This window comes from Zonotrichia albicollis, chromosome Z, assembly GCF_047830755.1.
Source record: "Zonotrichia albicollis isolate bZonAlb1 chromosome Z, bZonAlb1.hap1, whole genome shotgun sequence".
NCBI classification, from domain to species: domain Eukaryota; kingdom Metazoa; phylum Chordata; class Aves; order Passeriformes; family Passerellidae; genus Zonotrichia; species Zonotrichia albicollis.
In genome coordinates, this window is record NC_133860.1 from 6,617,927 (window position 1) to 6,644,013 (window position 26,087).

General features: G+C 49.3%; 1 protein-coding gene across 1 annotated transcript; it reads left to right on the forward strand.

Annotated features, from left to right (window-relative positions):
* The first annotated feature begins 4,798 nt into the window (after positions 1–4,798).
* On the forward strand, positions 4,799–26,048 carry LOC102060953 (phospholipid-transporting ATPase IC). Its single transcript, XM_074532451.1, has 30 exons — positions 4,799–4,933; positions 5,188–5,360; positions 7,110–7,213; positions 12,221–12,413; positions 14,981–15,078; positions 15,377–15,490; positions 15,978–16,076; positions 16,180–16,241; positions 16,653–16,725; positions 16,833–16,903; positions 17,249–17,331; positions 17,485–17,643; positions 17,819–17,907; positions 18,182–18,372; positions 18,456–18,664; positions 19,096–19,139; positions 19,285–19,441; positions 19,983–20,171; positions 20,396–20,508; positions 20,739–20,903; positions 20,999–21,110; positions 21,315–21,390; positions 21,498–21,630; positions 21,856–22,141; positions 22,729–22,952; positions 23,361–23,444; positions 23,715–23,960; positions 24,113–24,251; positions 24,333–24,463; positions 24,948–26,048. Exons 4-30 carry the CDS (start codon positions 12,233–12,235, stop codon positions 25,179–25,181), a joined length of 3,762 nt encoding a protein of 1,253 aa, XP_074388552.1. The 5' UTR covers positions 4,799–4,933; positions 5,188–5,360; positions 7,110–7,213; positions 12,221–12,232; the 3' UTR covers positions 25,182–26,048.
* Positions 26,049–26,087: the final 39 nt, after the last annotated feature.

The following is a 26,087-nucleotide window of genomic DNA, read 5'->3' on the forward strand; positions in this document are numbered from 1 at the left end:
CTATTTATTCCTGTACGGTTACACTTCATAGCACCCTCTAAATTTCTGGCAGCCCTGGATGAAACTCAGTGCTGCACTGGCTGAGCATCATGTGGAGACTGTTCTCCTGGGGCTGCCATGCTCCTCTCCATCTGGTACGCTGGGAAGAGGAGCCAGAAGGATGCAGTGAGTGACACCTCCTCTTGCCAGAAGAACCAGGGATGGGATCACATACCTCATGTACTCAAACCACCCTCAAAAGAGCAAACTCCTTCTCTGGCACAGAAAGATCCAGAGATGCCAATCTTCTGAACCTCAGGTAGCCTCAGATGGTGTTTTTGACAGATCTGTACGTCTTCCTTGCTGATGAAGATTCATCTCTGGATCTTTCTGTGCAGACGTGCCTACAGCAAGGTCGCTGGCACTTTTATAGACCGACACACACAAAGCATAAATCACATTTACCAGCAATCCAGTGCTAGGCATTTCCACTCTGCTTACTCTGGGAGTTTAATCAAATGAATGCTGTCACCATCTAACATCATTAATCAGACATTTAAAGCAGTAATGGGGGCTTAAAGTAGGATGAGTGAGTGAATTTCTAGTTAGCACATGCTTCTCTGCATATTAATTTTAAGTCTTGAACAGAATCATAAAATATCCTGAGTTGGAAGGGATCCACAGGGATCAGCATAGTCCAACTCCCAAAGTCCAAGGAGAGGGTGACCTCTCCTTGCCCTCGTTCTGTTTCAAATCAATCTTTGCCACAGCTCCACATGAGCTCTGCCCAGTGATTCCTTTTCTGGAATACTTTCCCTTTAATTTCAGGCCTCAAGCCACGTCTCTAGGGAACAGCATTTCAGCTTCCACGAGGCACCTTCCTTGGTGCAAAGACCAAGGGGATTTCTTTTTCCTGTGTACACGGAGCCTGCGAAAGAACCATGGGAGCTCTAAGCCAGGAAAAGAGGAAAAGGATAAAAGGATGCTGTGACAAGTTAGAAATATGTATATATATGTGTGTATATATATATACATACAGTGTGGCCACTTTATTGTAATGCCTCTATTATATATATACACATATACACACACACATGTATATATAAATATATATGTATATACACATCCATAGCTATTGGTACAAGCCCAGTCATGAACACATTACATAAAATGTCATTGTGAGGTGGCTAAAAGCAGCCACTTCCCTCAAAAACAAACAAACTGACTCACTTTCACATGTCCCTGGTAAAGCAGAGGGATGCTGCTCACGATGGATAAATGCTGTGGGTCCTGGGGACTGCTGCCTTGCCAGTGCCAGCAGAGCTGGGGGGGCCCTGGCAGGACCTGGCTGCTCTCCAGAGGCTCCTCACCTGTTCCTGGGTGCATTTCCAGCATTTCCTTTGCTGGAAATGTGTGCACAGAGCTGGGTGTTCTCCCTGCACGCTGCTCCTGCCACAGGGTCACAATAGCAACCCACATAACCTGGTGCTCCTTTTGTGTCTCAGGCCGCTGCTTCCCTGCCCAGACACGCTGCCCATGTGCTGAGAGAGCAACTGTAGGGCAGAATAATCCATTAGGAGCATCTGGATGCATACCCTGCAGCCACAATTTGTCTTTGGTGTTCTTATTTTCTTCTCCTTAATCGTATTCCTTGCCTGCTGCTGTGTGAGCAGCACTTGAGTGGAATCACTTCACTAGGACATATCGCTTGGAGTTGCTTCAGAGATGATTTAATCTTTGCACAATGCTTTGAATTCATAAGTGATATTATTGCAATGCACCTTGCTGTCTCCTGGAGGATTCCCCTGCTACTGAGGATGCTCATGGAATTACAGCTAGAATTGCCTGGCAGACTGGTTTCTCCCCTCTTTTTCTGCATGCCAGCCAGTCAGGAGAACAGCAATGTGCACTATCTGGGATAACATCCCAAAGTAAACGCCCTCACAAAGGGCTCTGAGTAATGTTGTAGTAATTCCTGATCACAGAAGTGCCTCCAGGGAAACATGAGATGGATTCCCTCTTCAAACCACATAAAATAATAGCAGGGTTTTGTTGCTGCTCTAGTCAAGCCAACACACATTCCCTTCCCTCAGAAAGTATGAAAGCAGCAAATTGCCCCAAATGGGTCTGGTTTTGTGCAAACAACAATGCAAGTCATAAAATCAATAATATCCCTAAACAATCGCCCAGAGCTGAACAATGGGATCCACTGGGTGAAAGCTAAGCAGAAATAATGCTCCCTTAAGGAAAGACTCCTCACAAATCGCAGAAGACAGGATGCAGCAAGGAAGAGTGACAGCCAGAAAAGCCAGAATTTTGATTTGTGCCAACACAGACTCATAGGAAGAGAAAAACAAAAAGAAAATAAACATTCTACTGTAAAAAGACAAACAAACAAACCCCTAAAACAAAACAAAACCAAACCAAAGCCAAAACAAAACCCACCACCATAAAAAAAAAAAAAAGTCCAAAACAAACAAAAAAAAAACAACCAAACAAGAAAAAGGGGACTTCCTAAGTGTACTCTGGTGGGAACATTTCCGTGTTCAAAAGGGTCCAGAGACCAATCTGCGAGCAAAACTCACTTTCCCACTGAAATTCCAAGTGAGAACCTGAGAAGGAATGAAGTGTTGGAGGACTAAATCAGTCTCTCAGCTCTTCTGGGGAAAGGAAATTCAGAAAGGAAATAGAATGGAAAGAGGCACAGAGCTCGGGTCAGTGACTTTCAGTTCCTCAGTCCTATCCCTCATTTCCAAATACCCTGCAAGACCGCGAGTACATTGTACTACTCTGACGCATCGCCGGTCATTTCCCAGATCCCAGGAACTGCATTCCCTGCCAGCCTAGTCCCGGGTGGCAGCACGTAGATCTGGCGCTTTCCGAGCGCTGTTTTGGAGCCGGGTGCGCTGTCAGGAGCGCGGCGAGGCTGGAGCAGCAGCGGCAGCTCGGTCCGTGCTGCCCCGCAGAGCTCCCGGCCGGATCCAGCGGTGTGGGTCCCCATCTGTTGGCAAAGCCAGGAGTGACACTGGAGCTCCTCAGGAGCACACGTTTGGATCCAGATGGAGTCCAGGGCCGCGTTCTGTGTCAGCCCCTGATCTCACAGCTTGGGAAAAGGGCGATGCTCCACATGGGAAACAGCCCTGCTGTGCTCGGAGGAGAGGTTTTACAGAAACCATCTAAATTACTTTTGATTCCAGATTAGCTGAAAGGTATAGAGAATTAAACTCTTTCCCCCCATTTGGATTAATTGGTAGAGGAAAAAACAAGGAGAGGATTGCTTAGAAAGACAATCTGCATTATCCCCTGGTTTCTGCATATCAGGAAATGACTCAAATAAGAATGGGAATAAATAGGTGTGTTCAGAGCTGATTAAATACAGAATTACTGATATGTATAACCCTTTCTACACAGTTGTGTCCCAAACCCTGCCAAAACAAGACAAACAGGAATAGAGGCTGGGAAGGAGAGAAGCAGCAGCGGGACAGAAAGGAATGTTGGTGTTTTGGGGTGAAGGGGCGCGCGTGAAAGATGAGAGTGAGGAATAAAGGAGAGGATGGAGGAGAGAAGTCCCGGGGCAGAACTGGAAATACCTGCTGGAAGGGACCAAGGGCAGGGTCTGAGCTGGATGCTCCTCCTCACGGCCCCAGCGTGGGGAACAGCTGCTGTTTCCCTCAGACACGGATCTGCACTGAGTGTAAAACTAATATTTGGGCCGGGCCATTAGTCACTGTTAAGGGGCCCTTTTATCTGCAGTAATCTCCTTCCTGACAGTGGGTCCCACGGACCAGGCCGTGCATGCAGCAGCCTTGTGAATACTGGAGTGGAAGCCAAATGTTCAGCCCTGGACAGGAATTAATGTGCTGCCCAGAGCGGGAATTGTCAAAAGCACAAGTAACCTCTGCTGCTTTGTTCAGCCAAAATGTTCCTGATTTTGATTAACTTTGGTTTTATTCTGGTGTGAGGAATTTGAGGCAGGCAGAAAAACAGAAAAGTGTTGAAGGACACAGCTCTGGGACTCAGCATCACATTTTTGGTAAAGGAAAACCAAATCTATTTGAATAAGACTTTTCTGGCACAGGAAAATTGAGTATTGTTGCTGCTGAAAAAGAAACCAAGTGATCTCTGCAATACCTGCCAGTCCAATACAAAGATCACTTTTAGTACAGAGCAGCAGCCCATCATCAATTTGAGACAGAATTTTCTACATTTTTATATTCAGTCAGATCAGTAACCATATCTGCATTCCACTGGCCCTAAATTGCATTATTTGTGAACAAATGTGCACATGGCAGAACAGCACTACTGCCATCCCTAAATATGACCGCTTTATCTGTTTATTAATTTATCTACTTATTAATGAGCAAACCCATCGGTTAAGAATATCACTCCTGAGCATCCCCCAACTCCCCAGTCCTTCCTCAGAAGGATTTGGGACCCAGGAGTCCATTCGGAGCATTTAAAAGGCTCAAATCCTGTAGCCCTTCCAGAGCTCTCTAATGCTGTGCAGTCCAGTGAATAAGGAGCGAGAAAGCAACCCTGCCAGGAGGGATAAAGCAACCCGGCTGTCACCAGGGCAGGGCTGGACCCGCACCTCGGCACCTCCCGCGGGTGGGATCACCCCGGCCCGCACCTCGGCACATCCGCGGGTGGGATCACCCCGGTCCGCACCTCGGCACCTCCCGCGGGTGCCATTGGCGCCCGGAGGGTCCCGCTGCCCCCGAGCCCCAGTGGGGAGGCGGCGGTGGGCGTGGCCCCGCTGTGCCGGGCCGGCCCCCCGGCCCCGCCCCGCTGCCCCCGGCCCCTCCCCGCTGCCCCCGGCCCCGCCCCGCCGCCCCTCCCTGCTGCCCTACACCCCGCCCGCAGAACCGGGCCAACCCGTCGGGCCGGTCTGGCGGCGGCTCCCGGGGAGCCGGGCGGGCGCGGGGCGAGCAGCGAGCGGGAAGCCGCGGGGCAGGTGAGGCCGCGGCCGGGGGCTCCTGCGCCGCTGCCGCAGCGGGGCTCGGGGCCGGTGCCGGGGCCGTGGCCCGGGGGCCGCGGTGCCTCCGTCCCCGCCAGGGCCGTGCCGCGCCAGCTCCGCAGGTGCCGCGCTCGCTGCGGGCCGGGGGTCGGGGCGGGCTCTGTCTCTGCCCGCCCCGCCGCTCAGGTGGGGCCGGAGCCGAGCCCGGGCGCACCCGGAACGCCTTCCCTTCTTTTCTCTTTCCTTCCCAGAACATCCCCCGCTCGGAGCGAGGACCCCGACGCGTTGTTTTGGAGGGTTTAACCCCGCGGGAATCGGCGTCCCCCTCGCTCCCGCCCGCGGGATGCGCGGCCGGTGACGGTCCAAGTTAGCGCAGAGTCCCTCCGGTGTGAAGTGCAGAGAAAGCGCAGGAGTTTGCTGGAAGGTGAGCTAAGGCAGCTCGGCTGTCTCCGGTCTCCCCGAGCCCCCCGGGCACTGACTCCAGCCGGTGGCCCTGGGCTGGTTGCCCTGCTCCCGGCTTTCCCCCCATATTTGTATACAATGAGAGCAGCCTTCAGGGCTGCGCGGTCATTACTCATTACTCAGTGTTTATACAGTCACCAGAGCAGCAATAGGTTTCTGCGGTAAGGAGCAGTAATTCTGCAATAGAAAATACTGGGCGAGTTACTTGTGAGGTCAGTGACTTGCTTGGAAAACAAAACAAAACCAGTCCGGTGTCTGGGTCCTGTTAGCTGGTGCTTGGTGCCTGTAGCTTAAAGAGCATCCCTTGCTCGGAGCCGGGATGGAGCTGCGCTGAATGGAGCGGGGAATGGAGCATTTCCCCGGCTCGGGTGTCGGCAGGAGCGCTGAAACCCAAGAGGCCGAAGGGCCCGGGGGCTCTGGCAGGAGCGTGCTGGCGATGAGCAGCAGCCGGGCGCGTGTTTGCTCTCCGGGCCGAGGGCTTTGGCTCTGGAGAGCGGCGCCGCTGGGCTGTGGGGTGTTTGGGGTGTTTGGGGTGTTTGGGGTGGCAGCCTGGCCCCCGAGCAGTCCCCGCCTGGGCGGCTGCTGCTGGAGCGAGTCCCTGCATTAACTCCCTGCCGGTGTCTGTGCTCCGTCAGGCTGCTCGGGTTTCTGTTTGGTCGTGGGTTTTGATTTGTCTTCGTTTTCAAAGCCTGGTTTAGAAAATGAGTAGTATCTGGCCATTTTTGAAGCTTTCCTTGTTAGCTTTTGCACTGGTGGCCACCTTAGAGTCTGGTTGCTTTCGTACCTGTCCCGGGCCTCTGTTTGTCTATCTGTTAACTTGTAGCTATTGGAGAGATTATTTTCAGTAATTTCTAAACTATTCTCACGTAATTCTGCCATAAAGACAGCATGTGAGTGTTCTGGATCTTTGCTTTAGAGTTTGGGATGGTGAATTTCAAGAGGCACTTGCACTGGAGTTATTTTAAAATGAGCTGGAATTTATTTCTCTGCTCTCTTGTTGGTGTGGCTGAAAGCCTGAAGTGCTGGCTGCTCTCAAATGTGGAAAGGGGGCTGGTTATTGTTGTTGTTGTTGTTTCAGATCCGAGGGGTTTTGATGTTCTTCCTGGCCGTGGGCTTTGTCGGGCCTCTTTTAAATGAGATGCTTTGTGCAGCTGTAATTGAATGCAGGACGTTGGCCAGGAGCTGCTGAAACCCAACGCTGGCTCTGTCAGTGACTTACCCGATGGCCTTGGGCAAATCACTTAACCTCTCTGTTTCTGTGCTTGTCGCGGGAAGGTGAAGGGCACATTCCCATTCCGGGTCCTCTGAGCCCTCCTCGGCAGGTGCCCAGCTCCGTGACAGCACTGCTGCTTTTTGGCAAGCTTACACAATCCCTCTGCGACGTCTGCTGGGTTTTCCCGTGTGTTCTGATAGAAACTTGAAATGTTATTTTCATCTGACAATCGCTGGTGATAGGCAAGATGTACTAATGACTTCACAAACAGGGTGTGGGTGTTAATATCTTTAAAAGGTCTCTACCAGCCTCCAGCCGCAGGTTTATCACAGAGCCCAGACACCTTAGGGTCATAGGACAAACGGTTCCACACAAAGCCTAAGAAATTTTTGCAAGGCAAATAAATTTCACGATTTTTCTACGGAATCGTTTTTTGTTGTTGTGTGCACACAAGGTGGAATCAGCCAAGGAACCATTTCCTACATTGTTTCATTGCAGATGGAGCCTGGTTTGAAGATGAACGCAGGGGACCCTCTGTGAGTGGCCAGTGCCAGCGTCTGTGATGCAGTCTGGGCTTCAGTCACACTCTCCACTGGATAAAGGTCAGCTGAGGAAAATGGCTTCAGTTTCTATTGTAGGTGCTGCCAGAAGAGGTGTGTTAATGGCATCTCCAATCTTGGTAGCAGGAAGTAACCTTTATTTAGTAGATAAAAATATCTGCTGGTTTTGATGGTGATTACTAGGAAAAATCTCTCTATAAAGTTCCAAAAATCTTTTACCCCAAGCAATGCAGTTTAGGTGTGCACAACAATATAATTATTTTTCCCTCTATTAACTTCAATATATGCTGTTGTGTAACATGAACCTCAAGACCAAGGTAACACCCTGTAAAAGGCAGGCTGAAACCCCTTCAGAGAGGGCAGCTTGAGCAAAGGTTACCAACCCTTTATCTTCTGCAAAGATAGCTTGCCTTGCCTTGGACTTTAAATGACAGAACTCTGCAGATCTGTTAATGAGAAATCCTAGGGCAGATAACGGGGAAATGATGATTTGGTATCTGCAATGGCCCATCTTCAGCACTTTTTGTGTAACCTCAGGCAGCTGTGGGTCTCTTTGTTGGAGTGATTTTCTGTTAAATTCTTGGTGTCGAGTTAATCTCTTCCCTGTGTCAAATCCTGTTGGCTCATCAGGATAAAGGAGTTATATTGGAAAGTCCTTCATTCTTATTTTCATACAAGTTTTAGTCAGTAGCTACACCAGGGAGTATGCAATAGCGTCTGCTTTCCATTTCAATTTTTTTCCCCAAGATGGGACTTGAACATTTCTTAGCAGCACAGGACTGAACCCTCTCTCCTCCCTCTAGAGGGTTTCAGGGTCTTGGTGTCTGAGCAAGGGAAATCATTCCCTTCAAGATATAACTTTTGTGTGTTCAATTACTGTAAAGCAGTCATTCAAGGAAGTATCTGGAGCTGTTGTGTGTGAAATAGATCGATAAATTAATTAGCTTTAAGCATGTAATTTGCATGGCAATCTACCTGAAGCTTAGTACTGTTTGGAGTGAAGGTTATTTCCTTGGCCCATTTGTGCTGATTCATGCTATTCTAGCTGCTGTTTTCTTTTCCTCTCAAAATGTCATGAAGATTACCTGGAAGGTTTTAGCTGTTCAGAAGACCTGTCTATCAGCCTGTCCAAGCCCTTGTTACCAGTCACATTTCACATCTGCTGTGAGTAATCAGTGATCCATCTCATCTATTGGAAGCAAATCCAGTTTGTGACTTGCTGGTTTCCCTGCAGCAGCTCTGGTTCCAGGGAGATGAGTTGCTGAACACATTTTTAATGAAGGCCCATACTCTGCCAAAGCCTTAGGCTGGGATCCCTGAGGGGAGAGCAGAAATGCAATATCCTCTGTTTGAAGCCTTGGCTGTGCTTTGGCGGTGTTAAAAATAACTCCAGGAGCATTAACTGGTACCAGTTGGGTCATTACTGGGCTGAGGGTGGATCAAGACCTGAGAGTGGGCGCTGGGCTGTCTTTGCCATTCCAAATGTCAGGTCTCAAGTGCTGTTGCAGCCATCCCTTAGTCCTGTGCCCGTGGATGAACGAGGAGGCTGAAACCCCTCAGGGTTTGATATGGACTTTGATATGGATATTTGAGTCCAGGTGTGTGCTGTGGGGCAGCCATGCAGGTGCTCTGTGGGCTCTCCTTTCTCTCTGGTGCCCTCCAGGGTGGCAGCCCTGAGTGCCCCACCAGGCTCTCTCTGTCCATGTTCCCGTTTGGCTCCGATTCTCTGTTCCTGCTGAGGTGAGCAGTGTGGGACAGCTGAGGAGGGCACAGTAATTGCTGCTGTCTCTGAGGGAAGTGTAATTGGAGTGATCATGCACTGCCAGCAGGTCCCTGTGGGAGCCTCCCCAGAGGCTGTGTCACACATGGCTTTCTGGGAGTTTGTATTCAGCCCTCCCATAAGCAGGTTTTGTTCTGCAATGCTGGATGCTCCAGCAACACCTGGCAAAGAAATAAATCTTACGTCTCTGAGGCTCAGGCTTTGCATTTAAGTGCTTTTTTAAATGCCAAGTTAAATCAGTGAAACATCTTGCTGTAGCTTTTTTGTCCTATTTGAACTCCAGAGCCCTGAAGCAGTTCAGAAGGGTCTCTGAGTTACTTTTTGTACTATTTGAGTTGGCTTTATGATTCTTGCATAAAATACTGATGGTGTTGTGTTCAGGAAGAGCAGTGCGTGGCCAGGTTTGAGCAGCTGTTGAGCTTGGCACTGCCCCAGCGTGTGAGGTAGTGCAGAATGTGGTGCCAAGGACAGGAACACGCAGGGTGTGGGCTGTGAGCAGGCTGTGGTGGCCAGCAGGTGTGTAATGGTGAGCCTTGTAGGTCTTTACATCCATAGCAAACACAAAATAACAGCTCTAGTGGCATTTTAATCCTTCTACTATCCATGTCCCTTGTTCTAGCTGGATTCCTGAACTTTCAGGGCACTTTGAGTGATGACCCAATTTGCAAGAAGTCACCCCAGGTTCTTGCAGCAGTGTCATGTGCAGTGACTCTTCAGAGAAGAATTTAGAATAAGAATGCTTTGCGTGTTTGTTTACTGCCTTGAAACAAATGCAGTAAGTGGAGTTTTTACAAGGTTTAATTTATTCCCAATTATCTGGTGCTTGCCCTGAGGCAGAAGTAGACACAAAACCTGAGTTACTGAAGCCCTTTTGCCCTTTTAGTAAATAAAGTGGATCAGGTATACTTAAACCTGTGCTTAACACTGTTTTGATCCCCTTTATCTCCCCATGTATCCATCCTGCTGTGGATCAGCAGGATTTTCCAGGCTGGAAGGCAGAACGGGAGCTGGGCACTGCTCCCCACCCACCCAGGCTGGTGTTTCTCTAGACTGAAGTGGTTAATGGAAGGTTTTCTGGTCTGAAACAGTGTGATAGCCCCGGTTGTCAAGTCAGGAACTAGAAAATGAGGGCTGTGCAGCCAAGAAGCAGCTTTTTAAAGTGTTGTCTGAGTATTTGATCTCACAGTATTTAACAGCCGTGTTGTTCCACCTCGGGCCCTCCCTGAGCTGTTTCCACACCCTCAGAGTAGTGACCAGAGGCAGCAGCGGCCCCTCTCTTCTTGCCGTGTGTGTCCCGCGGGGTTTCTGCTGGGTGCTTCCCGCCTCCAGGCTCTGCTGGGTGTGTGCTCCCTCCCTTACCTGCTCCCTCGGCCTTCGCTGCATCTCCGCTGCTCCATGCTGGGGTTCCTCCCATCTCCCCTTGCCCATCGTGATCCCTCCCCGCCTTCCTCTGAACCTGTGACTCAGCGTGTCCCAGCCAGCCCTTTTCTTCCTCCCCAGGTGTCAAGAAACTGAGCTCTAAAGCAGTTTGTGGGCCTGCCAGGGGAGGACTCCTTTGCCCCGGGTCCCACAGCAGCGCTCATCTCTCCCAACTGCGGGAGCTTTTCCTCAGGCTCCCGGCCAGCCCCGGGCACAATTCCATTGCCTCCTGCAGCACAGAGCGCTGGTGCTGCCTGCAGGGTAACACTTAATGAGATCTCCTCTCTTAACGAGCTTCTCCAGGGCGGTTTAGCTCTCTGAGGAGGGAAAGTGACTGCAGTTAATTTAACCTTACCCCAGGTCGCTTGGCGGGCTCTGTTCAGGGAGCATCAGGCTGCTGCTGGTGGCATTGTAGGAGTTGCCGTGCAGGCACGCATCTGCAATGGAGAACAAAAGCAGCAGTTTTTGACATCTCATCTACCCTTTGCATGACTAATTACTTCATTAATCATTAAGCAGTTAATCAGTAAAATTTAATAGACTAACAGCTGAATCTCTGTGTGCCAGGGATATGAGATTGTTTCAGTTGTTGTGGAGTGAGAGCCAGTCAAAGATCTGGTGGCATTTTGTGTTCTAGGCACTGTGTGGGAGGAACTTGTTCCCTCAGCAGTCTCCATAAGAGGTGCTGGCAGGACAGAAAGAATTAAAGCACAGAAAAAAAGGAGAAATAAACCCAGAATATCACTGTGAGGTATTCAGGGGCCTGAACTGGAGCTTGAAGCGTATTTCCATTTAGGAAAACGTGATCTGTCACAGAAGTCTCAGGTTCTACACCTTGGTAGTGACCTGCTGGGTAGTTCCATGAGGGAGAAGCCTCCAGCAGCTTGAGGGGGTCTTGGAGAAGCTGTGTGGATTCCTGTGCACTCAGCCTGGTGGATTTGGTGTATTTTTGGGCTGTGGCTGGGGAACATGGCCTGCCTTGGCTCCCTGCCAGCAGCCTGCCACTCCAGTAGCACAGTCTGTGCTCATGGAATATTTATCTCGCTCTTATAGCAGATATTGGGGAGGGGAGACAATTCAGCTTTGCAAAACCAGAAGCTGAGGGGCACGTCAGCAGGTTTGGTGCCAGCCCTGCTGGTTGCTGAGTTTGTAAGCAAAGGCAATGCCACGGTGGTGAGGCAGGTCAGGGGCAAGCTGGGAATTGATGTGTGGTTCAGGATTAGGATCACACCCAGCGATGGCTGGAGATGTCCAGTTGAGGCACAGCTGGAGGGCACGTGGGCATGGCCACAGCTCAGCTCATCCTCCGCTGATACAGCTCAGGGCTGAGCCAAAATGCCTCCCCTGGTGTCCTCGGGTGTCTGGGCAGCGAGATGTGGGATCCTGCAGTGGCAAACACTGATGTTCAGCCATGGGAAGAGAGAGGAAGCGAGGCTGGGCAGGCTGGCATGGAGGATCAGCAGTGTGACAGAACCCTGGATGTCTGCCCTGGCACTCCGTGCGTGCCCAGTTCCGTGTCCCACTGTGGCCAAGAGGGCTCCAGCTCCTGTGGCTGCTCAGGGCACGGTGTAATGGCCTGTTTGTGTGCTCCCCAGTTCCTATATCCTGTGTGGGGAGCACACGGTGTTCTGGGCTGCAGGGTGTAATTACACATAGCACAACAGTAATGAAGGGCTGCCTGGGGCAAGAGCTGCCCCCTGCTCCTGCTCAGTGCTGGGACACCAAGCCTGTGCCCTGTGCTGTTCTGGGGTGTCACATGTGGGGTTTGCTGAGCAGCACCGGCACAGTAAAACTGCAGCTGTGGTTTCCAGCACTTGCTCTTGTCCCTAACTTGTCCCCCATGCTGGCAGGGTGCTAGCAGCATGATCTCAGAAAGGGACTCGGAGACCACCTTCGAGGAGGATTCGCAGCCCAACGATGAGGTGGTGCCGTACAGCGACGACGAAACGGAGGACGAGCTGGATGGTCGGCAGCCTGGGGCTGAACTGGGACCCAACCCAAGCAGCAGGGACCCCGAGGAGAGCAGAGAGCCTGGCAAAAAAGGTAACAGCACCCTGGCCTGAGAGCCTGGGGAAAAAGGTAACAGCACCATGGCCCGAGAGCCTGGCAAAAAAGGTAACAGCACCCTGGCCCTGCTTTGGGCAGCGCACGATGCTGGATGCAGAGGCTGAGCCTCAGGGACCGATTGGACTTTTGTATTTATGTGTCAGGTAAGGTTTGGAATGGCTTATCTGAGTCTGGAGGAGTAAATTGATGGCAGCTCAGTTTAACAAATGTCAGAATGAGACTCAGCTTCATTCCAAGCTGCAGCCCAGTTGTGTGCCACCGCTCCTTGCGCAAAGATAATGAGCTGCATGGTGACCTCCTGTTAATTAAGGCAGGCGCTGGATGTGCATGGCCTGTGCTCTGGGAACCTTTCAGACAGACCTTCAGGTACTTGGTTTGCCAGCCCTCTGGAAATGGGCTCCAGCATAAACATTTTGCTGTGCTCAGTGTTTTCCCTGGATTTCTGCTTGTGCAGAGCAGATTCCCACCTCACTGCTCACTTTATAGCCCCATGAGTTTCCTGAAGGGTGAAAGGTGAGTAGGAGGAGTTCAAAGGAGCCGGCAGGTACAGCCTGTGGCTGCTGCCAGCGTAAGAACCTCAGTGGGAGGAGCCTTTCTGCCATCCCTGCTCTGAACCTCTGCCCAGCAAACATCTGTAGCTCCCCTGAATTCCCTTTTCTCATGCTGCAATGAGAGTATTTTCAATGTAACCAGAGCCTGTGTAATTTATACAGATTTTTTCCTGTTTGTGTGGGAGCAGCTGATCAGCTCTCATTTCATAACCAACTGTTGCGTGCTGTCATTTTACAAGCACCCATCACATGTTTAGTTTAAGAGGTTTTTTTATGATGACATCCTTTAAAGTTGATGAATTAGCAAAGCAGCTTGCCAAATATTAGGTGTTAGTACCACATTTCAATTTTGAGGAGCTTCCTTCCTGCAGGTTTTACCTAATTTGTCAGTTTTTGATCAGTTTTATCAACACTGCAATGTTTTTGGAATGTGTTAAAGAAATGTTTATGTAGACTTTATGTTTTTCTTTATGCCCTGTCACTTTGACAAACTTAGTAACTTTCTAAATTTATGCATATAATGTTAACTCAAAACGTGCTTCCTCGAGATAAATATTTCTCTATTATCTTCTGGGCTTGTAACCAAGGTGCTGGCAATGAAAGTTGTATAGTCCCAGGAAAAGTCCAGGTATGTCAGCGTGGAACTTGCTCTGTGGTGGGTGGGAAAAACAAAACCACGTTTGCAGTTGGATTTGAAGCGTTAGTCAGAGCCGTGCCCACGCCTGTGCCGCCGGCAGTTTCACCCCGTCCGTGGTGAGGAGGATCCCATGGAACCAGGAAGGGCAGCACTGGGGACGGTCCCTGTGGGCTGCATGAGAGAGGACATGCTTGGGTGCAGAGTCAGGAGAGCCAGGCTTTCCAAACCCTGCCTGCGTCAGTCATCCTTCCCCGGCACGCAGAGCTGCGGGAGCCGGCTTCCAGACCTGGCACAGGAGCTCCTGGGATGTGGGCAGGGCCCGAGTGCGGCTTCCAGACCTGGGCAGGAGTTCCTGGGATGTGGGCAGGGCCCGAGTGCGGCTTCCAGACCTGGCACAGGAGCTCCTGGATGTGGGCAGGGCCCGAGTGAGGCTTCCAGACCTGGCATAGGAGTGCCTGGATGTGGGCAGGGCCCGAGTGCGGCTTCCAGACCTGGCAAAGGAGCTCCTGGATGTGGGCAGGGCCCGAGTGCGGCTTCCAGACCTGGGCAGGAGTTCCTGGGATGTGGGCAGGGCCCGAGTGCAGCTTCCAGACCTGGCACAGGAGCTCCTGGATGTGGGCACAGCCTGAGTGCAGCTTCCAGACCTGGCAAAGGAGTTCCTGGATGTGGGCACAGCCTGAGTGCGGCTTCCAGACCTGGGCAGGAGTTCCTGGGATGTGGGCACGGCCCGGGTGTGTGGCTGTGGGCACAGGGTGTCTGTGCTAAACCGGAGCTGGTGGGGCTGGGAGGGAAAGCCCATGAAAGAGCAGGCACAGAAAACTGTGATGGATGCAGTTCCTGTTCCTGAGTTTTCTCGCAGTGGAACAAAACTGGTGGCTGAAGATACAAATCTGAAGCACTCATTTTATGTTTTTTCATGGGTGTGAGTGAAGAGCATGGCACAGCATAGTTAAATCAATCAATTGCCTTCAAAAGGTGAACTGACCTCTTCATTTCCAGCAAGACACATACCTGGGTTGGAGCGCTTAGCGCTTCATGGGCCTCACAGAGGCAACCAAAAGAGGGGAGAGAAGGGAATTTAGCATGAGTAAATGTTACTCTGCAGGTGTCCCACAGAACTTTCAAACGTTAAGCAAGCTCCTCCCTTCCTCTGAATGTACTTGAATTGCTAATAAAGACAAACAGCCTGGAAATGCCTTGGAAAGGTTTCTTTAAGGATATGTATTGTAAAGCAGGTACCAGCTTTTCTTCAGCCGAAAGTTCCTTTAAAATATGGATTAGAGAGAAAACCTGAAAGTGGCAGATTTGTTCCCTCATTGTTTGTAACACTTTTCAACTCCTTTTGTCCCTTCCAGACTGCAGCTGGCAAGTTAAAGCAAACGACCAGCGTTTCTATGACCAGCCGGGCTTCAAGAGAACAATCTTCCTGTGCTTCAAGAAAAGCAAATATGCGGTAAATTGTCTTATCCCAATGAGGTGCTAATTGTCGGGTGAATGCTTCCTTAATCCCAGTAAGATCTTTGGAAGGCTGGTGAGTGGTGTAAAAGCCACCGTTCACAATTCCTCAGTGTTTCCAGCCCAGGGGGGGAAGAATAACTGGGTTGGGGTTTTGGAATGGAAAATGGAGAGTCTATCAAGAGACGTGTTAAAGGTGAGATAGAGAATTGGGAACTTGAACCTATGCACTGTACGTTTGTGTTGGAAGGAGAAGCTCTGCTGTGTCACTGATGATGTTTGGGTTTCTCCCACAGGGAAATGCAATTAAGACATACAAGTACAACCCCATCACTTTTCTACCTCTGAATCTGTTTGAACAGTTCAAGAGAGCAGCCAACTTCTACTTCCTGGTTCTTCTCATTTTGCAGGTAAGCAAGATGGAGAGTACTCACTGTGAAGGGAATCTGGGCTCAGTAATATTTATGCCACAGTTCAGTGCTGTCCTGCCAGGGAATTGAGGGGCACTATCTGAGCTGCTGCAGAGACCAAAGCCATCCTAACAGAAACCTGCAGCAAATCCAGATGAGCTATGGCAGGCTTCTGGGATGAGCTAGTTGCACAGAATTTGAATGAACTCGTTGCAGAGCTCATGAATTTCATGAGGAAAAGATATTTCTTGAGTTCATCTCATAAATCAGAAGCACCACCAGACTATACGAGCCAGTGCAATTGTTAAAGGGAAGCTGATTCCTAAGAAGTGTAACAGCCAAACTCTTCTTTTGTTCATTTTCACAACCTGGCTTAAAATTCTCTCTGATGTGTTGGTTTTTCCTCTAGTCAGGTCACTGTGAAATATCTCTGATTTCAGTTTGATTGATGATCCCGTGCTGACCTGATTCTATTGCTCTTTTGCAGGCGATTCCTGAAATCAGTACCCTGTCATGGTACACAACTCTGGTGCCCTTGCTGCTGGTGCTGGGAATAACTGCAGTCAAAGACCTGGTGGATGACATTGTAAGAGCCACGTTCTGTAAATACAAAAAATACAAAAGCAGAACCCTCCCAGTGCTGCTGTGTCGCCTGCTGTGACACAGGGCGGTGTTTGCTGTGCTTTCAGGCTCGTCACAGGATGGACAGCGAGGTCAATAACAGGACATGTGACGTCATCAAGGATGGAAGGTTTGTGTGTTCCCCTCTGGTCCTGTCCCTGTTGCTGAGCTTTGCCACACATCTGAAGCTGTAGATGATAGGAAAGGCTCAGCTCTGTTCTCTGTCTGAAACCCTAACTGAAGCTGGAAGAGAATTGCTTGAAGGAGTAATTTAAAGTTAATTCTCTGGGACTAAATCTGTGCTAAGAGCAATTTCTTTGGAGAGCAGGACAGGAATTCCTAGCTAGGTGAAGTGGGAAGAGAAGAGGTAGGTTGGCTTCTGAGCTGTGGGCCCTCAGCTAAATTGCAGTTTCTGAGAAGCAAACCCACAGCACGCCAAAAGATAATTTTTTTCCTAAGGAAAGTTCAATATTATAAGATTTATAGAGTGGATTGTGTTCTAGATTAAAAGTAATAATTAATAAACTATCTTTGGTTTCAGGTTCAAAGCCACTAAATGGAAAGATATTAAAGTTGGTGATGTTGTTCGTCTGAAGAAAAATACTTTTGTTCCTGTAAGTTCCTTTTGCTCCTGCTTCAGATACATTTGTTTGATGTTTCAAGAGAGCTCTGTAGGAATTTTTACCTGGCTTTATTTGATGTCTATTTATTTGTTTTCTAGGCTGATATTTTGCTGCTGTCCAGCTCAGAACCAAACAGTTTGTGCTATGTGGAGACAGCTGAACTGGATGGGTAAGGCCCTGCTTGAGGATGCCTTGGAGTTAATTTGGGCTGAGTAGGAAAAGAGCAAGGATTGTGGATGTTAGAGACTGCTTGTTAAGCCACACATGGGGAACTGCATCCAGCTGCTGGTTCCCACAATTCAGGAATCATTAAAACGTGTCCCCTGGAGTGCTACAGGCACATCCAAAGTGTTGGAGAATGTGACATAGGAAGAAAGGGGGAAGGACGTGGATTTATTTTTTACTTTAGTATAGGTTGCCCAGAGTAGTGGTGGTACCTTAATTTAATTGTGTTTAAACTTCTCTCCTGTACCCATGGTTTTAATAAAATCACCTTTTTATCTTTTCTTCTTAGTGAGACTAACTTAAAATTCAAAATGGCCCTAGAGGTGACACACAGACACCTTCAGGAAGAAAGTGCCCTGGCAGACTTTGATGGTTGGTACAGTTCTACACCTAATGCTGTTAGAACCTAGCTCAAATTGTTTGCAAGTCAATAAAAGTAATGCAAAGCTACTTTGATGTTGGGTACGAGTCAATGCATTTGGATTCAACTTGTACATTAAACACATTCTCCTCCCCATTTTCTAGGTCTGGTTGAATGTGAAGAACCCAATAACCGGCTGGATAAGTTTACAGGAATGTTATCCTGGAGAGACTCACTTTATCCCCTGGATGCAGATAAGATTTTGTTGCGTGGCTGTAAGATCAGGAACACAGACTTCTGCCATGGAATGGTCATATTTGCAGGTGTGTAATATTTCCCCACTAAAAGCACACCTGTAGAGTGAAAAAGAATCTTCATCCTATAGATGAATTCTTCATTAATTGTATTTCATGTCCCAGTTTGGTAAAACTGTAATACTGACATGTGTTTGCTTATCCTATCTTTCCCTTTTTTAAATTTTTCACTCTTTATTTTTAGGTGCTGACACAAAAATAATGAGAAATAGTGGAAGGACAAGATTTAAAAGGACAAAAATTGACTCCCTTATGAACTACATGGTTTATACTGTAAGCCTTTTTTTTTAAATTCTGATCTTAAGTGAAGAGTGAATGTGAAGTTAGGCAGCTTCTTCCTGTGTGTATGTAATAAATACGTTTTGCCTTTTTTCTGGCCTGCTGAGCTGGGATGGAGTAGGAGGAAATCTGAAATGTGCCTTTGTGGGAAATGCTGGCTCCGTTTCTCCTCACAAATACCTGTCGCATTCTGTCAGGAGCATGGGGATTTGGGATGTAAGTGCAGCAGATGTTGCTGAAGTGTGAGAGGGCTCTCTGTGCCCTGCAGATCATCGTGGTCCTCATCCTGCTGTCGGCGGGGCTGGCCATCGGCCACACCTACTGGGAGCAGCAGATTGGCAACTCCTCCTGGTACCTGTACGACGCCCAGGACTCCAGCCCCGCCTACCGGGGCTTCCTCACCTTCTGGGGCTACATCATTGTCCTCAACACCATGGTGCCCATCTCCCTCTACGTGAGGTAGGGCAGCCCCTGAGGAGCTGTCGCTGGGTGGAAATGGGAGCTGCAGCTGGGAGTGAGAACCTCCCTTCTCTTTCGTTCAGTGTGGAAGTGATTCGCTTCGGCCAGAGCTATTTCATCAACTGGGACCTGCAGATGTACTACCCCGAGAAGGACACGGCTGCCAAGGCCAGGACCACCACGCTCAACGAGCAGCTGGGCCAAATCCAGTACATCTTCTCTGACAAGACTGGAACCCTCACACAGAACATCATGACCTTTAAAAAGTGCTGCATAAACGGGCAAAGATACGGTAAGCTGTGCAAAGGAGGAGGAGGAGGAGGAATTTTAATACCTGCTGGAGGTCAGGTACATACAAGTTCTCTTAGTTCCAGCTGAACTTCCACAATTTAGACCTGGCACTGGGTAAAGCATGGGGGTGAGTTGTTGGGGGTTTCTCACTTACAAGGTGGAAATAATGGAACTTTAGTGGGAGCTTCTCAGCTTTCAGAAAAACTGAAAATTGGTAATTTGCACCATTTTTTGTACAAATTTGCTTTCCCTAGAAATGCTCTGGGGACAAAGTCAAGAAACAGAAAAGGGCATTTTAGCGTGAGCAGCAGTTTGTCCTTTCCCTTCCCCTCCAGTGGCAGGGCAGTACGTGTTGTGGATATGTTTGATCTGTGGTGGGCTGTAAAAGCTGTGCTGTGCCCGGTGCCCTGAGCGTGGGTGCTTGCCTTGCAGGGGACTGCCGGGATGCAGCAGGGCAGCTCCAGAGCCACGCAGAGGTGGGTCCATGCCAGCTCCATGCCAGCTCCATGCCAGCTCCACCCCAGCCACCGCCTGGCCCATCCGTGGCACGGAGAGGTGCGGGTGGGCACAAAGCAGCGGCACCTTGGTGACTCGGCCTCTCTTCCCCTGTTGTCTGTGCAGCAAGTTGATTTCAGCTGGAATGCGTACGCAGATGGGAAGTTCTTATTCTACGATCACTATCTGATAGAGCAAATAAAGGCTGGAAAGGAGCCAGAAATCCAGAAGTTCTTTTTTCTGCTTGCTATTTGTCACACAGTCATGGCTGACACTTCTGATGGTGAGTGTGGCTTTTGCTTAGTTTGTTTTCCTTGTGTAGCAGAAAACAATAATTCAAATCCAGTTCCCTGAGGGAGACATCTGCAACTAATGCTGATACCATAAGGAAGGAGTGTTAGGCTGCCCTTTTAAATTAAACATAACTAAATGTAGAGGTGATCAGCTTTTGAATTCATGGGTTGGAAGATTCAATTACAACATGGAATATGAATATTGCTTTACTCCCATCCTTGTGAAATCTCCATGAAACCAACAGTGTCCTGTCCTTTCTTGTTCCTCCTGTTTTTGGGGTTGTTTCCACTCACTGTATTGGTGTCTCTGGCCAAGGATGTGTGTTTTGGAGCTTCTTTTGAGAATGTTTAGATGACTGGATTGAGCAATCAGGATGCTGAGGTAGCAGGCGTGGAGTTTGCAGGCTGAGGGCCGATCCTGTTTGGGCAGCAGGTGTCACAGCCCGGGGGCTGTGCTGCCTGCTCTCGGTGTGCCCTGCCGCAGCAGTGCCCAGCTGCACCCTCAGCTGTGTGCTGGCTGCCATCCCGCAGGCCAGCTCCACTACCAGGCGGCGTCCCCGGACGAGGGGGCCCTGGTGACGGCCGCGCGCAACTTCGGCTACGTGTTCCTGTCCCGGACGCAGAACACCATCACCCTCAGCGAGATGGGCGTCCAGAGGACCTACGATGTCCTGGCCATCCTGGATTTCAACAGCGACAGGAAGAGGATGTCTGTCATTGGTAAGCTGACTGCCACCGGCCTGCGTGGACAAGGTCTCTTGTTTGGGGGTGAAAAGGGATGTGCAGAGGGAGCTGGGCTCAAGAATTACCAGTGCTGGGGCACGTTTGAGCCCGCTGAAGGAGAAACGCCATCTTGCACTTTGGTACTTGGCAGTAGGCTGAGCAATCCAATCCCAAGTGATTCCTGGATGTAAGGGTGCCAGCTGTGCTGTTTGCCTCCGCAGTGAGAGAGTCCGGTGGCCATATCAGGCTGTATTGCAAAGGGGCTGATACGGTGATTTACGAGCGGCTGCACCCCAGCAACGTCAAGAGAGAAGCCACAGAAGAGGCCCTTGATGTATGTTTGTATTTTGTATGCACTTTTTAAAACAAAAATTGTTTCTTTCTGACAATAGTGTTATTCATTTCCTTTTCCTAAGCTATTAAGACAAATGGAAACCTGCAATTGGTTCTGAAAGTTGGGCTTGTTCTGTCAAACTTGTCAAATGCTTATGTTCTCACCCTTATATTTGTATTGCAAATGAAGAGTTTTCTTTTGTGATATGTGTGGCTTTAATTATTTTTCAGGTCTTTGCAAATGAAACTCTCAGGACACTCTGCCTGTGCTATAGAGACATAAGCCAGGATGAATTTGAAGTGTGGAATAAAAAGTTTCTGGAGGCCAGTTTAGCCACAAGTCACCGGGATGAAGCTCTGGACAAAGTGTATGAGGAAATAGAAAAAAACCTGATTGTAAGGAGCTGTACATTTTTAGTACATTTCAATTCTTACATTAAAAGAAACACGTTTCAGCGCTACTAACCACCTGTGTTTCAAATGCCTTCCAGCTGCTTGGTGCAACAGCTATTGAAGACAAACTACAGGATGGAGTTCCAGAAACTATCTCCAGACTCTCCAAAGCAGACATTAAAATCTGGGTGCTTACTGGTGACAAAAAAGGTGGGGTTACTTACAGCCAAACAGCTAAAAACAGGAGGATGTTTTCCTGTTCATCTGCACTGTGGCATTGAAAGGGAATTCTCATACTGAAACGTAAATCAGAAATTATTTAAGAGCACTTGAGGTGCTTCTGGCTGCTCCTAACAATTGTTTGTGGCAGAACTTTCAGTAAATACTTCCCTCTCTTAATTTTTTTTTTTGTAGAAACTGCTGAAAATATTGGATTTTCTTGTGAACTCCTAACAGAGGACACAGCCATCTGCTATGGAGAAGATACCAGGCAAGTAAAAGTACAGAGGAGTTAGTTCTCAGGATTTTCAGTCTGGGACTGACCTAGTTTAAAGTTTATCCTTGATTTTTCCGTACAGTTTCCCCCTCTCTTTGCAGTGCTCTCCTTCAAACGAGGCTGGAAAACCAGAGGAACAGGGCTGGCTCCAGTCCACATTCCTCTCTGAGAATGAACGAGCCATTCTTCCAGGGCAGCAAAGACCGGGCTCTGATCATCACGGGCTCCTGGCTGGTATGTACAAAGGCTGCTCTCCCAAGTGTTTGGGGTTTTGGGGCACCACCAGCCTGCAGTGTCTCTCACTGAGGACTCTGCTCCGTTGCCTGCATGAGCAGTTCATTAAAATGCCAGAAATGGATGCTGGGAGCATCATGACCTCAGGTGTGTTGTTAGGCAGTGCCTGGAGTAGGACTGCAAATGGTGCGGAAGAGAATACAGTGAGTTTTATTTTTTTCACAGAACGAAATCCTGCTGGAGAAGAAAAAGAAGAAAAAGAAACTTAAACTGAAATTCCCCAGAACAGCAGAAGAGAAGAAGAAACAAAGTGAGAAAAGGAGAAGGGCAGAGGCCTACAAGGAGCAGCAGCAGAAGAACTTTGTTGATCTGGCCTGCGAGTGCAGGGCTGTGATCTGCTGCCGTGTGACACCCAAGCAGAAGGCCATGGTGGTGGAGCTGGTGAAGAAGTACAAGAAGGCCATCACCCTGGCCATCGGGGACGGGGCCAATGATGTGAACATGATCAAAAGTAAGGCAGCTGTCAAGCTCTCCCGCTAGGACAGATCTCCTCTGGCCTGCTCCTGCGGTCTCTCCACTGTCCCTCTCTGTCAGAAGACTCTTCCATCTGCTTTGCTGCCGTGGGCCTTTTAGCTTCTGTGCCTGTTTCCCTTTCTGAGGAAGCACTTTAGGAAATGGTTAGTGATTTTTCCTGATCTAATTTTTTTTTTTTCTGTAGACATTCTCTGAGCAGGAATCTGTTCTCATGCTGTGTGTTAGAGAGTGTAATATAAAGACCAAAGCAGTAGCTTGGCTGCCTCTTGCCTGGTGGCATTAGCCATCCCACATTGTACTTGCTCAGCTTCCCAAGAGATGCAAGTGAGGAAAAAATGTCTAGGATAGTGTTTGTGTCCCAAGGGTGTTTGTAAACTGCCTGGCCAGTTTGTTCAGCACTTTACTCACTCTGTCCCATCGCTTGGTTCTCCTTTGGTCAAATTTCCCGGTGCATTCTGGCAGAACAAGCGCTGAGAGACAGTGCGGGTGACAGTAGAAATGGCCCTGGCCGTGTTCCTGTCCCTCTGTCCAACCTCGAGTGTGGTGTTTGTGTCCCTCACCCAGCTGCCCACATTGGAGTTGGGATCAGTGGCCAGGAGGGCATGCAGGCTGTCATGTCGAGTGACTACTCCTTCGGGCAGTTCCGCTACCTCCAGCGGCTGCTGCTGGTCCACGGGCGCTGGTCCTACATCAGGATGTGCAAGTTCCTGAGATACTTCTTCTACAAAAACTTCGCTTTCACGCTGGTCCACATCTGGTACTCGTTCTTCAATGGCTTCTCTGCCCAGGTAGGAAGCTGTGCTCATGTGGGATAGCAACAGGCAGGTGCTTCTGTCAGTGTGGAACAGCAAGGGCTTAACCTGGGAAGTGTCGGGAATGTGAAGTTGTCACCAGTGATTTCTGCAAGAGGATGTGATGAGTACTGAGTGAGTTAGTTACAAGCAGTTAGGTATGATTCCAGAGCACTGAAGTCAGGTCATTGTTGTACAGGGAGGAACATTTGGCAGGAGTGAGGCAGCTTAACGCAGCCTGAGGAGCTTGCAGAGCCTTGAGCCCAGGCGCTGCTGCCTTGGGGTGAACACCGAGACAGGGAACTTAGAGCTGTGGTAGAGCACATGTGAGTTCTCTCAGGAACTGGAGGGGAAGGGTGTAATCAAATGAAATCACCAAGTCCTGCAATTGCCCCTCTGTTGCAGACAGCCTACGAGGACTGGTTCATCACAGTGTACAACGTGCTGTACTCCAGCCTCCCGGTCCTGCTCGTCGGCTTGTTCGACCAGGTATCCCCATGTTGTTCCAGCAAGGAATCCAAAGGCACCTGTCACCAGGCCTAAGTTACACTGGTTGTGCATGAAACAAGAGGGGTTAGGTTTTGTGGCTTTTAAGAACATCTTCCTTTTGCATTACTCTGTGCAGATCCCTGCTATTGGAAAGAGAAAGGGATCTGCCATTCCCTTTGGGACACTGTATAGTTCAGCTTCTCGCTCTCCAAACCTCAGGCTGAGAACAACAATTCACAATTTTCTTTTTTCTTTTTCCTCTCTATTAAGGATGTGAGCGACAAACTGAGCCTTCGGTTCCCCAGACTTTATGTTTTGGGTCAGAGAGATTTACTTTTCAACTACAAGAAGTTCTTTCTAAGTTTGCTCCATGGAGCTGTAACTTCACTGATCATCTTCTTCATCCCATACGGAGCCTACCTTATATCTATGGGACAAGATGGAGAAGGCCCTGCAGATTATCAGTCCTTTGCTGTCACAGCAGCATCCTCTTTGATATTTGTGGTCAATTTTCAGGCAAGTAAGCTTGGTTCCCTGAGCTCTGGTGTTCTGAGAACACTTTCTGCTCACTGTTCTAAATTTCTCTACTAGAAAGGTAACAACACGTAAGAAGTAATTGACATTATTTGGAATTAAGAAACTCATTTGGCACTTTTGTTTGCTTTTAGATTGGCCTGGATACATCTTACTGGACTTTTGTTAATGCTTTTTCAGTATTTGGGAGTATTGCACTTTACTTTGGGCTCACATTTGACTTTCACAGTGCTGGAATCCATGTTCTCTTCCCTTCTGTCTTTCAGTTCACAGGTGAGTCCTGGTGCTTTGTGGTTCTCAGTCCTGTCTGAAGTAGCGTTATCATAAATTAACTTTTGCTCCTTTTATTCCCAGGAGCTGCTCCGAATGCTCTGCGGCAGCCATACCTTTGGCTTACCATGATTTTAACCATTGCCATTTGCTTACTGCCTGTAGTGGCACAGCGCTTTCTGTCCATGACAATCTGGCCTTCAGAGAGCGATAAAGTGAGTGAAATCTGGTATTTGGGTGAATGTGGCAGGTGTTTATTTACAGGGGCTGGTGTCAGTGGAGGGTGTCCCTGCACATGGCAGGGGTGGGACGAGATGGGCATTAAGGTCCCTTCCAATCCAAGCCATTTGGGATTTTGTGATAATGTTAGAGACAAGTAAGTGCTGGTGCCCTTCAGAGAGTGACACAAGGCTGGCTTGGGTCCCGTGAGCAGAGAGGCCGCAGGGCTGGCCAGAGGCAGCAGCTGAGTGGGGGCTGTTTCCTGAGATCTGGTGGTGCCACTGAGACCCCATGAGGCTGCTGAGGGCCCCAGTGTGGGTTTAATTTAGGCTGGCCTGGAGTGCCAGGGCTACTTGTCAGGAGTGTAGGGGATGGATTTGGCTACCTGCCCTGCCTTGAGCCAGCGCACAGCTATGAGAACGGATCAGCTGTGGCCACGCTGCCTAACGCAGGACCCGCGGTGTGTTTGCGTGCGCGCAGATCCAGAGGAACCGTCGCAAGTACCTGCTGGAGGAGCAGCAGTGGAAGCGGCGGCAGAGCGCGTTCCGCCGCGGCGTGTCCGCCCGCCGCTCCGCCTACGCCTTCTCGCACCAGCGCGGCTACGCCGACCTGATCGCCTCGGGCCGCAGCATCCGCAAGCGGCGCGCCCCGCTGGACGCCGTGCTGGCCGCCGGGGACACCGCGGACACCGGGGACACGGGGGACACCAGCTGAGGGACTGCCCGCCTGCTGCCCGGGCTGTCGGTCACAGCGACTGCGCAGAACTGTTCGCACGAACTCGGCAGCTTGTTCAGCCACCTGGCACGAGGGTGTGGAGATTTTTATGTCTCAGAAGTTTCTGGGTTTGGACTCCTGGGAGCACAGAAAGGCCAAGAGTTCTCTGTGGGACTGCTGATCCTTGTGCGAGTGCTCTGTGTGACAGTGAAGGATGCACGTGCTGGGAATGGAAACCCAGCAGTGTCTGTTTTTAGTGATGCCTGGAATTGCAGACTTTTCACTTTTGAATACTATGCTGGTATAAAACTGTATCTACATTTCATCCTTGTCATTGAAAGCGATTTTGCTTGTGTGCTCCATTTCATTAACTGCTCAGACGTGATGGCACATGGGGTGCTCGGCTCTGGATGCTCCCATCGGAGCTGTCACAGCTGAGCTGGGATGTCTTTGGTGATGAATTCCTGCCCGTGTCAGATTGGATTGGGAATCAGGATAGATCTCAGCTCAGGAAGCTGCCCCTGGAGCTGGCACAAGCTATTCATTTCGGGTCTGGACAGTCAGTGATGGATAACTAGAAATCGGTCACTTTCATTGGAATGTATTTCAGTTGCTGGTGCCTCAGTTCTTACAGTGTAAAAAGTGATTTTATCAGTCTCTTTACATTTGCACGTTCTTTACTGGAGTTGAGGTGTTTGAATGTTTCACTTTTATCTACTTCCCCCTCCCGAACTAAAAGCTAATTATTGAAATGGTTTTATCGAGGTGTTTGAATGTTTCACTTTTATCTACTTCCCCCTTCCCGAACTAAAAGCTAATTATTGAAATGGTTCTATAGTAACAGTTCTGCCCTACAGCTCTCATTCAATGGAATGTACATTTCAACAGTGTAACGCAAATAAACAC